Source organism: Bacillus rossius, chromosome 6, assembly GCF_032445375.1.
Source record: "Bacillus rossius redtenbacheri isolate Brsri chromosome 6, Brsri_v3, whole genome shotgun sequence".
In the NCBI taxonomy this organism is placed as follows: domain Eukaryota; kingdom Metazoa; phylum Arthropoda; class Insecta; order Phasmatodea; family Bacillidae; genus Bacillus; species Bacillus rossius.
Window position 1 is genome coordinate 22530197 of NC_086334.1, and position 20332 is coordinate 22550528.

Sequence of the window (20332 nt, forward strand, 5' to 3'; positions counted from 1 at the left end):
AACTGAAATATAACATCAAAATTCACGCTTCTTAATTTTAAAACGACGGACTTCCCATAAAACTTCCGAATTTATTAATTTTTTTGTTTAAAATTTTACTATAAAAAAACTTGTATTGAAACGCAACGTTGTCAGAATTTCAAGTTAATCGCTCGACTACTTTTCTGTTTTGCGAGCACAAACATGCGGAGGTTGTATATAGGGCTATATATATATATATATATATATATATATATATATATATATATATATATATGCAGCATGAGAAAACATGAATTTGTTCGTTACCTAGGGCGAATACTGAAAGACTCACTCACATCCCCCCCCCCCTCACCACCCAACCGAGGGTCTGCGGTGCAGGCTCACGACGATAAACGTTGCGCCGAGACAAATGAACATGCTGACCGTGCACGTGTACATAGTTCTTTCAGGATGACTTTGACCTAACGGGTGCTACTCTTTCTGTTCCAGCACTGGCTGGACCCGTCCAAGAAGATCGCCAAGCAACTGAAAGGTGAGTTCACAACAGGCTGATGTGTGTGCTCTGCATGTTGTACAGTTTTACATCAAGAAAAAAGGTTAAGAATAATGTTTGGAGGTGAATAATGAATTGATATATTGGTATCACGATTATTTGGCTGCCACAGGACATACAGTAATAATAATTTTGCACAAGGGGTTCAAGATTTTCGTTAAATATAACAGAAAAAACTTTTTTTGTTAAAACTTTTTTTGGGAATGTTCGGAAGAAGCCATATTTACTCTAGTTGCTTAATGAAATATAGATTCTTAATTTGACTAAAGTTACATGAATTATATATGTACATTTATATGTAGTATTCATTTTACCTGTAAGAATAAACCATTGATATAAAAATGTGTATGCCTGTAATTATGTTACTGCAACTAGTACAGATTCTTGAGACGATTTCAATTAGTACATTCTAGAAACCCGGTAATTTCGTGTATCCGTTTAGCCTCAGGGTAGAATTAAAAGTCATGGGTGTGCTCAACCAATGTTTGCTTTCCCATTTGTTGATTTCTTAGCGAGAAAATGTTTATTCTCATTAAAAGCTGGTTATCGTTGGCTCACGGTCTTAGAGGGGCGTGTCCATATAACTACGTTCCAATTATGAACGCAGTGTGAGAGTGTGGTTTTCATTCTAACTTGCGACTACATGAATACGCGAAATTTCCGTATCTCTATACATTACTTAATCATGAACATGAATTGTTGATCCAGGAGCGCCATTTAAAAACCAAATAAACCAAAAAGAGTCAATAATGGAGGAAGGAATAGTTTAAGCAATTTTTTGCTGTTAAGAAGTTGGAGTTTTTCTGAAGTAGGGTTTAGAACTGCACTAACATAGTCATCTGGGCTTCACGATTGTTAGTACTTACGTGTCTATTGTTTAGTGTATCATGCTCGGTCAAAAAGGAGTAACTGTCGTGAAAGTCAAATTTATTACCTACTCTTGCTATGTCAAGACGAGTTAGCTGGCTAATACTACACTTTGGTTTTTCTATGACATCTTGGTAGTTTTCCTACAGTATTTTTTCTAATTTTTTAAATTTAATTAATTGTTAACTATAAATTATAAATATATAATAAGTGTGTTTGTCACGGTATAATAAATAATGATTGCTTGCATTAAGTACAACTTGAAACATCCAGACATTTTCCTCTTACATACCCGATTAGTTTTATTTTTTTATATTTTAATTTAAAATTTTTTAAATTGATAACGTATAGCCTACTATGTCTGCATTTGGTACGGAGCGTTATATTGACCATCATATTGTTTATTACGGGCTTAAATAGTGAGTATAACTATAGTCGCTCTCCTAAGACCAGTGTCATGTCATGTTGAAATAACACCCGACCATAAAACGCTGCGGAGGTTTTAGCCGCAGCTTCAGAAACGCATAGAGTGGCACTACCCTAACGAACACTATCGTAATGTAATTCTCCCCATCCTCACCACACTAATTCATCGTTCCAGGCGCATGAGAGCTGCAGTAAGTGTTGGGGGCGGGGGGGGGGGGGGCTGGAAAGTGGTGGAGGAGGAGGTGAATGGGGAAGGGGAAGTGAAATGACGGGAAAATGGAGCGACAGGTGCGCGCCACTTCCGTTACCGGCTGTTCTACGACTCTCCCCTTTCGCGCTCTAATATATTTTTTTATCGTGCTCAATAAGACCTTGGAATTTTCCGTTGCTTTGGGCCAAAATAAAATTTCAGAGATATAATGTTGCTCTGGATCGGGTTGGTTATGAATTAAGTAAGGATTAATACGTACGGTTAACTTTCACGTGCTCGTATAAAATGATATATATTTCTTATATATAAATCCATAATACTTAAAATCTATATCCAACCTGTTACTTGTCCAAGCTCTGTCTTCCAAATTTGAGAGTAATGAAGCACTAGCCAACTTAAGTAATTATACCCAAGTATATAATTATATCCGCATATTTACGGCCATTTTAGACCGCTTAACTGGGGAAAAAATACACTAGGGTTTCAAACATGTCACAGACGTGATCGAAAAAAAAACGATGGAAACTATTCACGTGAATCGTAAAACTAAACAGTGATTCGTAAAAAAAAAAAACATAAAAAAAGTATCTGTACTGTTTTGAGTAAATAAATACAAAAGCGAAAACTAGTATTATTTTGTAAATGGAATCATCAGTCGGGCACGTGGTAATGAGTGTAACGCACGGCCTTGTAGTGTGGGTAGTACAAGGTTCTAACGCCTATTTAGTCCTTGAAATCTGAGCGATCATAATAAATAAACGGGAAATATTTTTGTTCTCTAATGTACCTTATGTAAAAATAATGCCAATAGATAACTCTTCTGTGGTCCTTTTTTTTATGCTCTGAAGAAAAAAAAGTCATTCAAGAACGTCTCGTAAAGTTAGTGAAGCGGGATGAAAAATGCGACGCTTGCTGGTGCTTCTAGCGTAGTATCTCCTCTAATTTTAAGGCTCTGAACTGGCGCGCAGTCTTCTCGTCGTTCGACGGACAAATATGAGATTTAAATGTTAACAATACATTTTATGACGTATAAATGATGAAAAAATTTAATGCAAGTTCCTTCAGTGCTTTCAATACTCTGTACCGGATATGTTTATTCCGAAAACACGCGTTTTGGCCATTTTCACTCTCCTGAAAATACAGTTTAAAAAAATCTATACGGAGAAATAACTACTCATCCGCCCTTAGCGTATTTTTGAGCAGTTTTCAAAAAAATTCTCTCTCTCTCTCTCTCTCTCTCTCTCTCTCTGAATCTCTGCACACCACGTGAATTCCGTAATCAGGTTTCATAAGAGCAGCCTTTTAAAAATAAAAAATGTATGAATCACAGATGGCTGTTCTAGTTGCGTTGAGCGATGGTACGTGCGCGCGGTGATTCGCTTCGAACCGCCTCGACGTGGCACAGACATGGCGCGTTCCTTGTGGGTTGTTTGTTCGCCGTGTTCGAGAGCCCGTGTGAAATACGCGCTCGCCCACCGAACTCTCGGCAAACGGCGGGGAAGAGGTTCGCCCCGGAATATCGAAAATGGTTCCGGGGCGTAAATGCTCGCCGGAGCGAAACAAAACACAGCCGCGCCCCTTCACCCCCCTTCTCCAAACGTCGAAACAGCTGGCGGCTTCGTTTCCGTGATGCGTGCTGTTTGGTCGCTAAAAGTTCGATGTTTTGGAACAAGTTCCTGTGTTTCGGAAACAAAAAAAAAAAGGCGCGTGCATGCGGCACGCAATGGAACTGCGTTGGTGGCCGTGATACTGGAAACAACAGTGCGACCAACACCTGAAATGTGATGCCAGTTTCGTTTCATTTAATATCGGAATATCGTATTTCGTGAACAATATGAATAATACTTTTGCAAAGTTTTATCCATACAAAATGTATTGTAAGATATTATTTGTTGACGTGTAGGCTAAACATCTTAGCTCTCGGTATACGGTATTACGGTATTAGGTACGAGCAATTTCGTGAAAATGGAACGGAAGTCGATGACCGGAAATGCGTCGCAAAGATGGCGGACCCACGTGTAGCAACATAAAACCGTATAAAGTCACTTTCGTAAAGATTAGGTGAAATACCAAACGTATTGGTTTGAAAAATGAGTCTTTACGATAGTGAAACTACCCTGGAATATATTTGGTAAACCAAATTAGTTGTAGTAAATGTAACTATATGTTTTAAAATACCTAGAAAAACTGGCATTACGGTAATTATAATACATATTATCTTCCGAAATTCCCAAGAGACTTAGTTTTACAGCTTTAAAGGGCGCGCTTTGTAATCTCAAGGGACGAGGTTCATATCTTGTCACTGGAATTTTTTTCTTGTTTAAACGACATGATAATATAATAATACAGTAAATATGTCGAATAAGCTCAATGAGGTTAAGGTTTGTTTATAGAAATTATTTACAGACTTGATTCATTGTCGTTTAAGCAGAAACAAATATACAAGCATATACTTGGTGTTATAATATGTGATTTAATGTTAGTAATGGCATGTGTTGTACGTGTACTGAAACTTTATAGTATTAAGTGTTGAATTTTAACAAGAAGGGAATTATTTCAATAAAATACTTGTCGAAAATCAGGTCCAAAGCCAGACTTTTATCGGAGCCGTTTTTAATAGTTCAAAATTCCCGGTTGTTTCGTTCTGCTAAATTCTATTTGCGTTTGATAGTGGCAAACAACGTTTTCGATTCAGGCAGCGAATTCTAGCGGCGGGCACAGAAAGTTTGTGTGTGATTCGCATACAGAAAATGTTTGTATTTAAAATGACGGTTTTATTTATCAATTTATTTATCACTCTTGGCTTTTTTTTTAAGACTTCTACGTTGAATAGCGTGCCCGAGTTTTGTATTATAAGATTATTTGCAACATGAACAACATGAGAACACAAAAATTTGCTCGTTACCGAGATGAAATTTTACGCATAATTGGCAAATACTGAATGACTCGTTGACAATATTTGTTTTTGTTGCTATCATGTAATTTCGTAAATTAAAGTAGCAATCAGTTTTTAACTCACTTCCGGGAATCGCGCACTGATTGCTATTGAAACATTTGAACACATTTTTTAAGGGTTACAAGCTGTAGGTAGATATTTCCATAAGTACATATTTTCTTGCTCGCGATATTCAACTTGAAATGTCTTTCGTTATTTTGAAAGTAAAATAATAAATCACCCTGAAATTAAATGCATTTTTTCCCTTCTTTTGGTCTTTGTTTTCACGCGAGTCGTAAATATGATGGACAAAAAAAAATTTTTTTTTAGTGTACTCTGTTATAATTAATTGAAATGGTGGAATTATTTTCAGGAATTCCAGCGCAGTAATTTGTCCCCATCCTTCCACCCGTTGTAACGCGGCTGACGAGACGGGAGAATAAAGCCTGGTTCGCAGGGTAATCTAGACCACACAGTGCTCGAAGAAGACTGGTTTTGGGGTAAAGGTTGCGTGGGCGGGGCGGGGGGGGGGGGGGGCGAGGCGCTGAAGGAAAGACAAATGAAAAGACAGTTGCTCTTCCATTGTGAACCGCTGGGGCGCGAGTCCAACCAGATAAATTAGTTTTTTTGTTCCGGCAGTCTCTTGCCAGGCGTGTGTGTACGCAGGTCCGCCATTTTCCGTCAGGGCTGGCATCGGAGCCGCGTGCCGTCAAGGAACAAACACAGAGGCGAAATGGCGTATGGGTTGTTATTACACTGTTAGAATTACAGTAAATTTACGGATTTTTCGGCGAAGAAATTAACACAAATAAACGAACAGTTCTTCGTGGTTCCTAATTACTTAAATATTCGTAGAAACTACGGCGTATTTCACCTTGCGAGTTATATGTTTCGTTTCTAAACAAAATTAAACTCACGCGTGAACAAAAGAAAAATGTTCTTACTGTAGACTTTCCCAATTTTTGAATGTTATATTAATACACCGAGAATAGTCTTTTTGATTCACGTCCAAAGTGAACTCCGTGTCCGTAAGTTTACGAATATCCCTGGATAATTTCTACCAAAAGTTCTTCGTAAATTTAAGGTCACATTTTTTTAACTGCCTAGTAAGAACCCTTGCGGAGTCATTTTCAGGGACGGGAAAATTTCGCGTATTCATTTCGTGATGTGCTAAACATTAAAATAATTATTATACCTTTGTGTTGCTTCGCGTTTAATTTGGAGGACTGTGGGGCCAATTAGAGACCATCATTCAAAGAAGTATCGAATCACAAGTTACCGAGTTCATATGCTTCACAAGTCAGTAGCCAATGAACAGGTGACGTTTACCCAAGTATGCAGAGGATCCAGGAGTCTATCTGGAGCTCATTGATTTTTCCAGTCTCTAGCCATGATATTTATTTAGCTATCGGTAGGTACCTGCAAAATAGCTAGACTGCATACCACTATATATTTGAATTATTTCTCATGGAATCTTGAGTAGTTTGACACATCCTGAAGGACAAGAATACATTAAAACATTACAAAATTTGCATGACCCAATCTCATTCAATATGGACAGAAGGTAAAAAGTGGCAGTAGCTTATGATAACTAGGTACACTAGTTATTAATATACGGGGTTATTTATTCGTCTGAAATAATCGGATCGCTCATTAGACTGCAATAAATTGTCCCCATGATAGCGACTGTCTTTTTGTAAAAGGCGGCTGTTCTCAAGAGAAACCATTGTCGTATTTGGCCGGGCCATTCAGGGCGCTTTTTCTTCCGCACTGGACAGCTGTGATTGGTGTGCTGACAGTAGGCATGTTCCTGGAATAAACTCAGCCAACCAGGTAACACAGACGATGCCAGACAGTATTAACACACTGCTGGTGTGGAAATATTTTCGCGTAAAGTACATGGCTAGAGACTGGAGAAATTGGCTGTTTCGGTGACCTTCGGGATATACTACACAGTACTTTGTATACTCGAGAAAATAAAGCCAGTTCGTTTGCCGCTGACTTGAGAAGTGGTCTGAACTAGTTAACCTGTGATTCGATACATCCTTGGTTAACGATTTCTGATTGGCCCAGAGTCGTCCAGAGGAACAGTTTGCCAACAGCAAAAGCAGCTTCAATGTGTACCTATGTATTTGAATTTTAGCGTATGACGAAATGAAACCGCTAATTTTTCGTGTATCTATACATGGCCCTATAAATGTACAAGTGCGCGGAGTTAAGCCTGATAGATAAAAAAAAATAACGCTAATTTCGCATACATCTATTCCATCTGAATTAGTGAACAATGGAGTGGCGTCTTCCACGACTCGTGGATATATATGACAGTGGAGGAGGCTATGCCGCAAAGGTTATTGGGTCTCTAGCAATCAGTAGTTGGGCGAGGGAAAGCGGGGGAGGCGAAAACTTTCAGAACATTTAGATTTAAAAAAAAAACCTTTTATGTGGTCGTTTTTCCCGAGGCATATTTGTAAGCAAAGATAAGTTGTTCTCGAACTTAGCAAGTCTGTTAAGTTCGCCATCGCGTTTAACAGCCGCCAATTCACAGTTGCACTACGTGTTACCGCGGAGGAAAATTCGTGTATGCCGTAAAACTTCATGGACTTGACTCGGCCTTTTTACAGCACGATTATAAAGATTACGACGCGCCGAAGTTTGCGTGTCGGCTTTGAGTCCGCCCGCGGCGACTTCTTAGGCGGTTCAAGGCAGATGAAGACGCTGTAATTAACTGGGAACCTTACACTTACAAACTCGTCGCTTTTTTTCAAGCGAAACTTTTCTGGAGTTGAATTTATTCGGCCGGGACCACTGAATGGCTTTCTGAAGCGAGAAGTTAAGGAATTTTCGGGATTAAATAAAGGGAAGGTGGCAAATTTCTTCTCCGTGTACTACTCTTAAATGTGACGCTTCTGCGTAGTAGGTTCAGCTAGATCTCTTTGAAATAAATGCCATTCAGGACTACCCAAACATGTGAAATAAAAATAAAAATATTTACTGCCCGTTTATTACAAAAGAATAAACTCTTTTATAGTCTGGTACATCCCCAGCCAGGTTCATTTATAACATATACATAAAAGTACTTGGCTCAAGTGTGTGTTGCTTGCTCATGTGAATCCAAAGTATTAAAGTAAAGTAGGTATTAAATTTAAGATAGATATTATGAAAGAGGTGAAGTAAGTAATAGTGTTGAAGGGTGGTGAGAGTTGGGATGATAGTGAAGTTAGCTAGTGTTTAAATGTGAACTAGAGTAGTCTGTGTTTGAATATGAACAGTATATTGACGAAGTGATCATATATGTACGTGGTTCTATGCAAGCGTGAAGTATTTAAGTACAAGGTATTGTTGCTTGTTTTGTTTTGTGTAAAATATATAGACATTTATGGAAAAAGTAAGGATTGAATTGTGATTAGCGTGAAATTAAGAAATGCTGGTTAATACTCTTTCTATTTCAATTTAGTTTTCATTATTTCGTAATAAAATACTTCCAAAGATGTTTACTGCCTCGTAAAATGATGCGATTTCAGTAAATTTTGATCGTTAGCATGTATAAAAATGACCCTAGTATAATTTATTGGGAAGGCATATATACATTTTTTGAAAGGTAAATTACATGAAAACCACCGTCCTCGAAAACCCCACTTCTCTGGAAGCTATTCCGATAAGGCCCATCTTCAAAATGTTAGGGCCCAGGGCCCCGCAAAGTCTAGAACCGCGGGAACACCGGGCTCATTAGGCATGTGGATCGCACTCTGACTCTCTGACGGCGGCGGGAGGATCGAGCGAGCGATTCGCGAGGTAATTAGCCCACCCCTCACCCCTCCCGGCCGTCATTGATGGGTTCTGGGGGATGGGCTACGCTCGCGAAGATGGGCTTCGGTTTTATGCGAGGTTCCCCGATCATCGCTCGCAGGGCTGTAACGACCCTGGACTGTGCTCGTCCATCCCTCCCCCCCCCCTACCCAGCCGCGTGTGTTTCCGTAAACTATCGGTGGCTTCCGCTAAGCCCCATTGCCGCTACCATCCTCCAGCCCTGCGCGCGGCGGATGCCATCTGCGGCAGTGATCCCCAATATACGGCAGGCCGCGGGTCTCCCCCTCTCCCATCCCCTCCAACACCTAATTGTCTTTAGTGTCGGGGTTCGGCGGCGCCGAGATAACACTCCCGCCCTTCCCCCCTCCCCCCTCGTGACTCCACCAGTCGCAGCTCGCGTCGCCACAGCCATCGAGCTCTTGTTCGGCTCTGCTCGGGCCGCTCCAGACAGGTCGTCGGACACGTGAAGTAGCGGTACATGTTCACGTGAGAAGTTATCATGACGAAGAAGACATTATGATCGTGGTTCCGTGTGATGGTTAGTTAAACGTTCGCCAAGATTCCTCTTGGTGCACGTAGAGTATATTTAGATTATCTGTTTGTTGAAAAAAATTTTAACGCTAAAATTAACTGTACTTATCTCCTGGAAACCACTGAGTTAAAAATACCACAATTTAATTCTCGTTTATACCAAACAAATTGTACTCTACATAACTTTAATGACATCATATACCGATTAATTAGGAATCCTAATAATAATCAATTATCTAAACTTAAAAAATTATCCTCTTAACTTGTCCTCTAGTCACATGTTATATGTTGTATTATCCATTTTTCTGTATATTTTGAGTATAGTAAATGTATTCACTGAGGTTTTATAATTATGTAATTAACATTTCGCTAAGTAATGTGTCATGTTATCTTGTCCTTTTGGTATTTATGTCATTTCTGTATTCATGTTTTGTGTATATCCTGTGCTGTCTCTATTTATTGTGATAGTGTTTGTTTTTACTTGTTTTGTGTCGTGCCCACCTCTAAAGTCTCAAGACTGTCGGTGGGCATGTAACAAATTTAAATAAATAAATAATATAAATTTAAAGTAGAAACCAGCATGGCAAATGTACCATCTGTTTTTCCAGATTTCCTCCAGGATAAACATTTTTTTCTCCCAGTATTTTATAATGCCAAGTACAAAAAATACTATTGCGAGAAAAGTAAAACATTTTTAAAAAAGTCGATAGCACGTGATGACCGTTTAGGTGTTTGCACTTGAGTAGGTACATTTATATTTGTGTAGATAGATTTAGGTCTGGTGAAATTTAAAATGTATCCATCGTAATTCTTATAATTTCCACCATTCTGACTATAATTAGGTGCGTAAAACATGTAAACATATTCATAAAAAAACAGTACAGTACTATTGAAAGATCCAATTATCAACAACGTCGCCTTGTCGGCTCATCGGACCTACGGAGCTAGTTGCTCGGAAAGCAATCCAGGTCCGATGCTGAAGCGTGCCGATAGCAACATTTTCGAGTCGAACCATGTGTGTTATGATCAAGTCGCTCGCTGGTGCTTCTATCGCGGTGTCGGTCTCCTCAGAACTGGCGCTCAGTCTTCTGGTCGTCTTAGATAGTATATGGCGGAGAAGTGTCGATAAAGCTGAAGTGCAAGTCCCTTCAGCGCTTTTGAAAATCTATACCGGGAGCTACATTCCTAAAAATTAATTCGAAAAAAAAAGTGTTTTAGCCATTTTGACTTTTTTAATTAAAAAATCAAATATAGATAGAGACCTGCAACATTCGCGGATTCATTGACCTCTAGGATAGACTCCACAGTCCTTTAAATACTCGCGGAAATGACACCTGTTCATTGGCTACTGACGTGTGAGACGTCTCAACTAGGCTGTCCGTAATTCGGCACTTTCTTGATTTAGTGTTTCCCATTGGCTCACAGTTCCCCGGATAAAATGTGGGCCAATCGCAGAAGCGGTACGAAGCTATAGTTGTTTTGATGCTAGCCTATCGCGAAATGAATCCGCGAATTTTGCATGTCTCTAAATATAGGTTACTCACAGACCTCAGCGTAATTTTTTTTTTTTTTGCAAAGTACCCTTCTCGGATGTCTTGAGCGCGGGCAACCTACTCGTGCGCTCCCAGCTGACGTCACGCGCACTAGCCTGACGGCCTCACCTCGTGCGCTTCCATCACGGGGCCGTGGCGTCGGAGCAGCCACCGGCCCTCTCTAATTGGCTGTTTTCACGGCATGGCGCGCCCGTGTGTTTGTTTGTGTTCCCCGTTGATTTAATTTGCGATAGATGCGGGTGTGTTCCACGCCGGCGCGCTTATTTGCCGTCAGGGTTTTATTGCCCCGATTGTTCGCGGGTTGCGGCGTGGGGCGGTTATCCAGCTGCGCCCGCTTCCAGCATCGACCCCCCTCCCCTCCCCCGCAACGCTGCCCGCGGCTCTTCACCCCGCCGATCGAAACTGCCAATCAGGAGGGAGTGTTGCAGCGGTGAGAGGCCAGAAACTAATTAAAAATTATTTTAACTTTGGTTTGGGGCGAGCACTCCCCGCGAAACAATCTGAGCGCCAACATGTTTCTTCCTTGTGATTGGCGGCCGTCTGCGAGAGGAGCCATCGCCACCTCTGACCGGGCCAATCAGGATGAGTTTGCTTCCGCGCGGAATTGCTGCGATTCGCGTGCCGACAGCAGACATGCACCCTGACAAAAACTCAAACAATCGTAAAATACAAACATTGCAACAAAAAAATGGTTTCAACACAAGCTATTCTTCGCGAAAAATACGTGGACATAAGTATCAATTTTATTTTATTTTTTGAATAACACAAAGGCCATACAAATAATGCTGAGACTGTTAAACACCATCCGGTTATGTCTTATTTTTAGAGGCCTGCAATATTCGTGTAATTTTCTCGTATCAGGCTGAACTCTGCACACTTACACATAAACAAGTAGATGTCTAATATTTAGAGACCAGAAAAATTCGCGAATTCATTTCGTGACAGGCTAAAATTCAAATACTTATTTATTCTTTTGCGATCCTTCTACTATTGACTCGCGGGTTTTCTGAAGCACTATGAGCCAATGATATACCCTCAGCCAAAGAAGTGTCGAATCACGGACAACCCAGTCTAGACAACATTCGAGTCAGCAGCCAATGGGCAAGAAATATTTGCTCGAGTGTATAGAGGATTGTGGAGTCTATCCTAGAGGTCACTGACACCGCAAATTTTTCGGTCCCTTCTGACTACTGCCATGTTGTACCTTCCGACCGAATTGCGTGGATTGTGTCGGTTGAATTATGTAATTTTGTTGCATTATTCTCCTTCAGGACGTGTGAAACTATACCAATGATCCAATGAGAACGTAGTTAAAATGAATTGTTATGCAGTCTAGCTTGTAGTAACTTCAAATTTCCGGTCCCAACTTGTTTTATATAACCCCAGTACCTACGTTGATTATTATTATTATAAACACAAACACTGTATTTCGGACGAATTCTCAGGAGTGTCTTCCGAAACCACACAAACATAATGTTAATGAGTCTTTCAGTACTCGCCAGAGATGTGTAACATCTAACTTAGATAACGAGCAAATTAACGTGTTCTCATGTTGCAAATACACTCATAATGCGAAACTCAGATACGAAAATTAACGTAGAATTCTTTAACATATTGGCGAGCGTGATAAATAGACGCAAATTGTGTTTCCAACTGTATTTATTGACGCGAATCACACGTAGTTTCCGCACCCACTGTTAGAATTCGCTGCTGGGCAGCTATGCAGACTATTGAATCATTTGAGTAGCAGACCGAGATTTTAAACTAAATAATGAAACGGCTCCGATAAAAGCGAAAAAGACGTGAAAAAATAACTCAATACCTGCTTTTGGCCTGATTTTCGATAAGGAATTTTATTAAAATACTGTCCATCTTTTTCAATGTCATTAAAGAGTTAATACTTTAAAGTTTCCCTTTGGCTTTGTGAGCTTTAGTTCGCGCCATCTGCCACAGATGGCAGCACCGTGGTTACACATTTATGTTCCATGCGACTACTGTTGCTTTCACGAAATTACTCTTACCAGTCTAAGATGTTACACAAAAAATTTTCTTACAATGGATTGTCATTCCCTTAAATTAATTATAATTTAGCTCCCTGGCTATACTTAGTTATTATAAGGTTTAAAGTAATTTAGCAATTAAATTTATGAACCATTTCATTTTTTACCATCTGTGGGTCTTAACTGTATATATTACCATCGCACATCCATTTTCTCGGTATTTCGTATATTTTCTGTGCCTTCCCAGCTTCATCAAACCCGTATACATTATTCAGTGCCCTACCAGCCCTATATCACTCTCGAAAACAGTGTCCCGAGAGAGAAGCGCAGTTCGGATTTATACTGAAACACGCACACACGCACGCACATGCATTCGCACACAACGGTTAAATAAGAGTCTTTGGAAAGAAATTGGATTCAAAAAAATTTATAGCACCAACATCAATCTTCCAAAACTTATAAGATAACTACCTATATATCTTCTTTATATAGGTTGAGTCTGAATTCGACCGACAAGCTTTGGTTGAAGTTTAATCACGACAAAATAAGTCGAAATCATTCCAGCTTGGTATACTTCTTAGAAGGTGGAGCAGAACAGCAATTTTATTGTAAATAATAGAGAAAGTATTTAAAATATAACACTAAGCGTTTGAATAATGTTGAATACAAGTGAGTTCGACTACCACCACAGGAAAACTTGCCGCTGTCGTAAATTTATTTCATTCAAATAATTTTTGTAGTAACATGCCACAAAAATATTGTGGAAAATATAAGTGTTACGCCCAGTTATTTGAATTAAATGTTAATAATACAATATAAATTGATTTATTATTAGGGTTCGTTGTCTCAAAATATAACATTTTGTATACTTTTTTTTTTTAGTTCTTCTTTCCACTTTCAAACACACATAACGCGTCCGTGATCACACACAAACACACACACAAATTAACCTCTAATTTCCGGCATTTAAGTACGCACATTATTCATATTGATATGCTTATGTGATACTGCGTGCATCCATACTCAGAGGGGCTGAATACGAGTGTTACGTTATTTCTTGCTTACGATTGGTTTTTTTATATATATTACGAGCTCCTAAGCTTAAAGTAGTGTGGCTGTTAATGGGTTGATTACCTTCGCATTTGACTTTGTTAAACTTCGACACCAGACAAGTTATAAGCTGGCCTACTAACTTACTTACAACCAAATTTGGGATACTGTGGAATTCATATATCACTGCAAACTCTTATCACATTTAGCTTGAAAATTATATGCCTGTATTTTAGCTAACACGAACGAAGGCTATTCTGTGATTTCACAAATTTTTTTGTTGATATTGATAGAGGATGGTCACTCATTTAGCTTATTGGACTAAATAGCTACAGAAATAATCTAGTGTCTTGTAATTGGTTTTTCAGCGATATAAAATTATTCAAATTCGATTCCACGGCTGGTTGTTTAACAGCCTCAGTGTGCTAGCTTTCAGGTAGTAATTGCGTGGAGTAGGCGGTAGTAAAGGTCACGCAATTATCAAAACGACTTGTCTCTAAACGAAAGGTGTTGCACGTAGCTAGTGGAAGCGTGCGTGGGCTTGTTGATGTTTTCCCGTGTATACAAATGTCCTTATTGCTTGCAGCTGCAAGTTGTGTACTTCAGGCCTACGTATCGATAAATAGGTTTCCTTTGCGAAGGAAGCTTGCCAATTGCCGCATCGCATCCATGGCGATTTGTGCAGGCGCTGTAAAGAGAGGTCGCCGGTATAAAGTCGCAATGTAATGAAGAGAGTCGCGGGGAGGAAAAAACACACACAGTCGACTTAAGGCCCCCGCCTACCCGGGCACACACGCGGCGCGCAGAACTTCAGAAGAAACCACGCAATTTTAAAACTGCTCAAGATATCCGAGCGGTGGTTGTTTGCGAAAATATTTTAAAAATACGCTGAGGGCGGATGATTAGTTCTGTTTCCGTATTTCGTTTATGAACTGTATTTTTATAAGAGTGAAAATGGGTAAAACGAGTGTTTTCAGAATAATCTTTTTAAGCATGAAACACTCAGTAGAGAGATTCTTGAAAGCACACTAGGAACTTGATTCACACCTTTTATCTTCATTTCTCCGCCGTGCAACGTTATGGTCACCGCACCCCCCCCCCCCTCCTCTCTCTTTCTCTGTATCACGTGACTCTTCCCGTGGACGTGAAGACTGCGGTGATGGCGCCGCTCGGGAACGCAGGCGCGCGCGGCATCTGAAATGGCGCGAGTGTGATCGCGCTAGAGAACGTGCCTGTATGATGTTCCCGGGGGGGGGGGGGGGTCACAGCCCGCAGCAACGGGCTTTGTTCCCGCGAGCCCGTGCCCGCTAGGTCTCTATCGCACCGACGCGACGCATTCTCGTCTCCAGCCGTACCTGACAGCACTGTTAGGCATTATAGTGAACTAACTGAAGTATCTGACGTTACCTGGGCTAAACACGTCATCATATAAGAACTTCACCACCGAGTTTCAAGTCTGTAGGACATACACTTGGAAATAAAGGAATTTTTATTTTAAATTTCCATTGATTGCACAATCTTGGTGCATCAAGGCTAAACGCATCAGCAAAAAAGGGACGCCAATCTTCAGCTTCATTTTGTGGGAAGGCAGGTAAACCTCTACTCAAGGCGTGACGGACGCACCGAACGATAGCACGTTACAAATTAAAGGCAACGCCATGTATTGACGAAGTACTAAACTAAATTGTTATTAACGCCTTTGGTTCGCTAGCAGACACGAGCTTTACTTAGAGGAAAGGTTTCGCCAAGGAGAAGGATTGGAATTTGCCGGACCTTACTATATGACCGTGTGGCGGACATATAGAAATGACAAAAACTTGCTGTTAGTGTGTCTTTGGCCTACCGCCTATGATTTTCTATTACAGAACTGAATTTACCCCTTTTTCACACTCTTAGAGATATAATTTCATAATTATAAGTAGTCTATGTTATATGCAAAAAATCATGTCGACTATACCAACGCCAATTTGTAACAGTAAGACAGTAAGCACATCCAGGATCGTGAAAGATCCACGATCTGTGTGGCTACCTCGTCCGGATGACAGACGCGTTGCTCTCAACCTGCCGTCAGGTGGCGAGGAGAATTAAAGGGAAACTTGGGAGGAGGAGGACCCCAGAGTTAGCCTTGATAAAAAAAAGGGCAATATTAAAGGCCTTGCATCATGGAATAGAGACCTGCCTGGAATCTAACCTAGGACACTACACGTGGAAAGTCTGAAAACAATAGAATCAAATAAGAATTTTTGCATTCCTTAACTATTTAAATATTTTAAAAACTGGAGTGCACGAATTTTAAGAAACTTTATACTGTTTGAAAATTATTCTAACACACAAAAAAACTTAAAGAAATTCTGAAAGAGTCAAAACCACCCTAAGTAATACCTATAATTAGATATCCTGATTCATAGCAGAGAAATTCGAGTGTTTGTTTGGTAGACTTCTATACACTAAGTCCAATTTCCAAGGAGGAAACACATATTGCAATAAAGAACGTCATTTATTCACCCCAAAATAAGTTCGTCACGTAAAAAAAAAATTGTTCTTCCACCCACAGAGTGAGAATTTACAGTTTATTGCAGGCTAGCTTGATGCAAAATATTTTCGCAATAAATTATAATTAAGGTTTCTGCAAAATTCTCAATGTTTTTTTAGAAACATGTGACTGTACATTTTGATCACGTTCTCGTTAGATCATGGGAGATTCCACACGTTCAGAAGAGCAATAATCCCATACCAAAATTACAAAATTCACTCAAGTGCCATGTATTTTTTCGCGAAAAAATCTGAACGCTCATTAGACTGCATTAGGTATGCTCGCTACAGCGGTTTCTTCCTTGTAATTGGCGGTCGTCTGCAAGAGAAGTAATTGCCTTATTTGACCAGACCGTACAGGATGCATTTGCTTCTACACTATCAACAGTGAACATTTAGACTACATGAAACACAGACGATGCTACAGAGCTTTAACTCTCAGCTAGTCTCGAAATCGTTTCGCGAAAAAATTCATGCTCCTACATATGCCCCAATCACACAGCGAATTCGGAATGTGTCAGTAGCTAATGACCAATGAATAGGGGCAGGTATTTTTCGCGAAAAGATCTGAACGCCTATTAGACTGCAACAAGGTATGCCCGCACCTGTGGTTTCTTCCTTGTGATTGGCGTCCGTCTGCGAGAGAAGTCGTTGCCTTATTTGACCGAGCCACTCTAGATGCGTTTGCTTCCGCACTGAATTACTGCGATTGGTGTTGTAACAATCGACATGTACCTGAAAGAAAATCACCCAATAACTAGGAGCAGGAAATATTCGCGAAAAAAATTCTGAACGCCTACTAGACTGCAACAAGGTATACCCACACCAGCGGTTTCTTCCTTGTGATTGGCGGCCGTCTGCGAAAGAAGTCGCCTTATTTGACCGAGCCAGTAAGGACGAGTTTGCTTCCACACTGAATTACTGCGATTGGTTGTTGTATGTAACACTCAACATGCACCTCAAAGTAACTCACCCGCTCACGAAACACAGACGATGTTACAGTTTTTTTTTTTTTTTTAACTTCCAGCTAGTCTCGGGATCTTTTCGCGAAATTTGCATGGCCCTACGTATCACTCGTATCAGTCACCTCTGAAGTACTCGTGAGTGCGCGAGGTTAGAGGTTAGTTTCGAGCGACTCTCTCGTGTTGTTTGACGGACGGACGGGCGGACGTCCAGCTGGGGAGGTCAGATGTGTCGCGCGCACAGTGCCTCACACCTCTCCCCTGTATGGGGTTCGAGGGCAGGCGCCACACCGCCGAGGCCATCCCCTCGACGACAGCACGTCTCTCTGCCCGAGGTGACCTCGGCCCCCCGCGACCCCCGAGTGTGCGTGTCGCAATGATTTAGACACCCGGGAATTTCGCGGATTCATTTAGTCGCAAGCTAGAATGCAAACCTTCACACTCTCGCACTGTGTTCATGATTGGCACGCAATTGTTTGGACACGCCCCTCTACGACCGTGAGCCAATGATGCCCAGCTAGGAGAGAAGTAAGCGAATCAGGTAGTGCCAAATAACAAGGATAAAAATGTTCTCGCTAAGAAATCAACCAATGGGAAAGTAAACATGGGTCGAGCACACCTATAACTTTGAATTCTATCCTGAGGCCAGAAGAATCATCCGCGAAATTTCCGGGTCTCTAGCAATGATAGTCTTTTTTTTCTAAAGCACGTTAAGGCTAGTTTACTATTAAATACAGTAGACTTACGATCGAAGTGTTGAACCTGCCCGATGTACCGGCACCAGCGAGGAGTTTACGGACTTAACCAAACTTAAAACCCTACGATGTTTAGTGGTGGTCGGTAGCCTACACACACGCGCAGAATAAAAATCAATTTCTGTACTTTTACTAAAGATTCCTTTGGAAATCAGTTTTCCAAGAAATAGTTCGAAATATTACGTGAAATATACTGTAACTTCGTACAAAACATGGCAATGGTTATTTTTGCATATGTGACGTACGTTTTCCGAGATAATACTGAGTATTACTTTCGAAAATTGGCGCATGATTTTATATTTTAATTGATGTTTCATTAATTTCAACCAGATAATCGAGTATTTAATAATTGTGCTTTATTTCGTTGAATCTTGCTTATTATGTGTGCAGTTAATACTGCAAAGCTATTTAGGGAACGGTTTACAAATAACTAGAGACCGGAAAAATTCGCGGATTCATTTCGTGATAGGCTGAAATTCAAACATGTGTACAATTCTGCTGGTTCTGCTATTGGCTCGCAGTTTAACTGGAGCTCTCTGGGCAAATGAGAGACTATCGACCAAAGAAGCGTCGAATCACAAGCTACCCAGTGGAGACGCCTCACAATTTAGTACCCAATGAACACGCGTGTTTACTTGAGAAATGCAGAGGATAATGGAGGCTATCCTAGAGGTCATCGAATCCGCGAATTTTTCCGGTCCCTACAAATAACTTTTAACTGTTGGGATATTGGGACAACCCAAAGTATAAATGTCCTGGGTAAGAATATGAATCCAGTATTACTGCGAACACTATTTTGTAGTGATAATAGTTGTTTCCATGTAAATGCAGAAATTTACAAATAATCTGTAACTATATATGAATATTTCTATTCCATTCATAAAAATAAGTTACTGTGTACGAGCTTTTAAAATGTACAATGGAAATTAATTTTTGAACTGTATTTGCGTTTGAAGTGTTTATCCTTATAGCGTTTAGTGATTGCGGGTGATACCACCCGATGGTTCGGTATTTTTCCTAACTGTTCGGATTATTGGAAATTTACTGTACTTAGAAACCAACAGTAAATTTGGTCATTTCCTTTGCAAATGTAATGGTTTATGTCTTTCGTTTACGACATTCATAAACCATTACACTCGTATACGCAATCATATAATTAGGAAATGTCTAATTAATACTGTTAATTTATAACTCATTTATAGAGACCTGCAAAATTTGCGGTTTCGATGGCCTTCAGGATAGACTGCACATACCCCTGTACACTCGGGAAAATAACGCAAGTTCATTGGCTGCCGACTTGTAAGTCGTCTAAGCTGGTTTGTCTGTGATTCGATCTTTCTTTGGTTGAGGATTTATAACTGGTTGAGATTCGTCCAGATGAACAGTAAGCCAATAGCAAAATTATATAAGAGGTATATGTGTTTGAATTCTAGCCTATCACCGAATGAATCCGCGAATTTTGCAGGTCTCCACTCATTTATAAAATAGCGTTTTTCCTTGGTAATCACTCATGTTCTGGCATACATGTTTTTAGCTGTGGATTTATATTTACTTTTTCCTCTCTTTGCGGATGTTCCAGGCACTGACCCCTTGACCCTGTACTTCGGCGTGAAGTTCTACGCCGCCGACCCTTGCAAGCTGTTGGAGGAAATCACCAGGTACGTGGAGCGCTCTGGTGTGTTTTATCTGGAGTTTCCTCGCCTTGCTGCAATGCTGTGGGGGTCCGGGTTGGTTCTGAAGTATTGATTTTGGAATAACTGTGCTTGCTTATCATCCTAAATTTACTCGTAGAAAAAGGAGGAAGATAATAAAAGTGCGACCGGTGCGACACTTAGAACGTATGTCCTGATGCAGCTCATTATTTTATATTTACGTTCCACACGGTTAAACTTGTCGCCTTTTAGAGTGGCTGTACTTTTACAAAATTATATATATATATATATATGTATGTATGTATATATGTATATATATGAAAAGACTAGGATTATTTTCTGAAAGAAAATAAATAATTAAACCACATCACAAACTTGCCAGTAAAAATGACTTTAAACCTAAAATTTTCCAGTTTTATTTTCCATTTAATTTTTCATATCCATACTGCAAATAAAACGTTAAAAAAATACAACTTTATTTATACAGCTAATTATGCAAAAATTATGCGATATTTG

At 40.1% G+C, this 20332-nt stretch overlaps 1 protein-coding gene across 3 annotated transcripts in view; it reads left to right on the plus strand.

Annotated features, from left to right (window-relative positions):
• LOC134532847 (band 4.1-like protein 4) overlaps positions 1-20332 on the plus strand; it is a 415376-nt gene that overhangs the window by 244191 nt on the left and 150853 nt on the right. For all 3 annotated transcript variants that reach the window (XM_063369829.1, XM_063369830.1, XM_063369831.1), the window contains exons 4-5: positions 472-514; positions 19744-19822. In XM_063369829.1, the coding sequence (XP_063225899.1) occupies positions 472-514; positions 19744-19822 (122 nt within the window). The remainder of the gene's footprint in view (positions 1-471; positions 515-19743; positions 19823-20332) is intronic.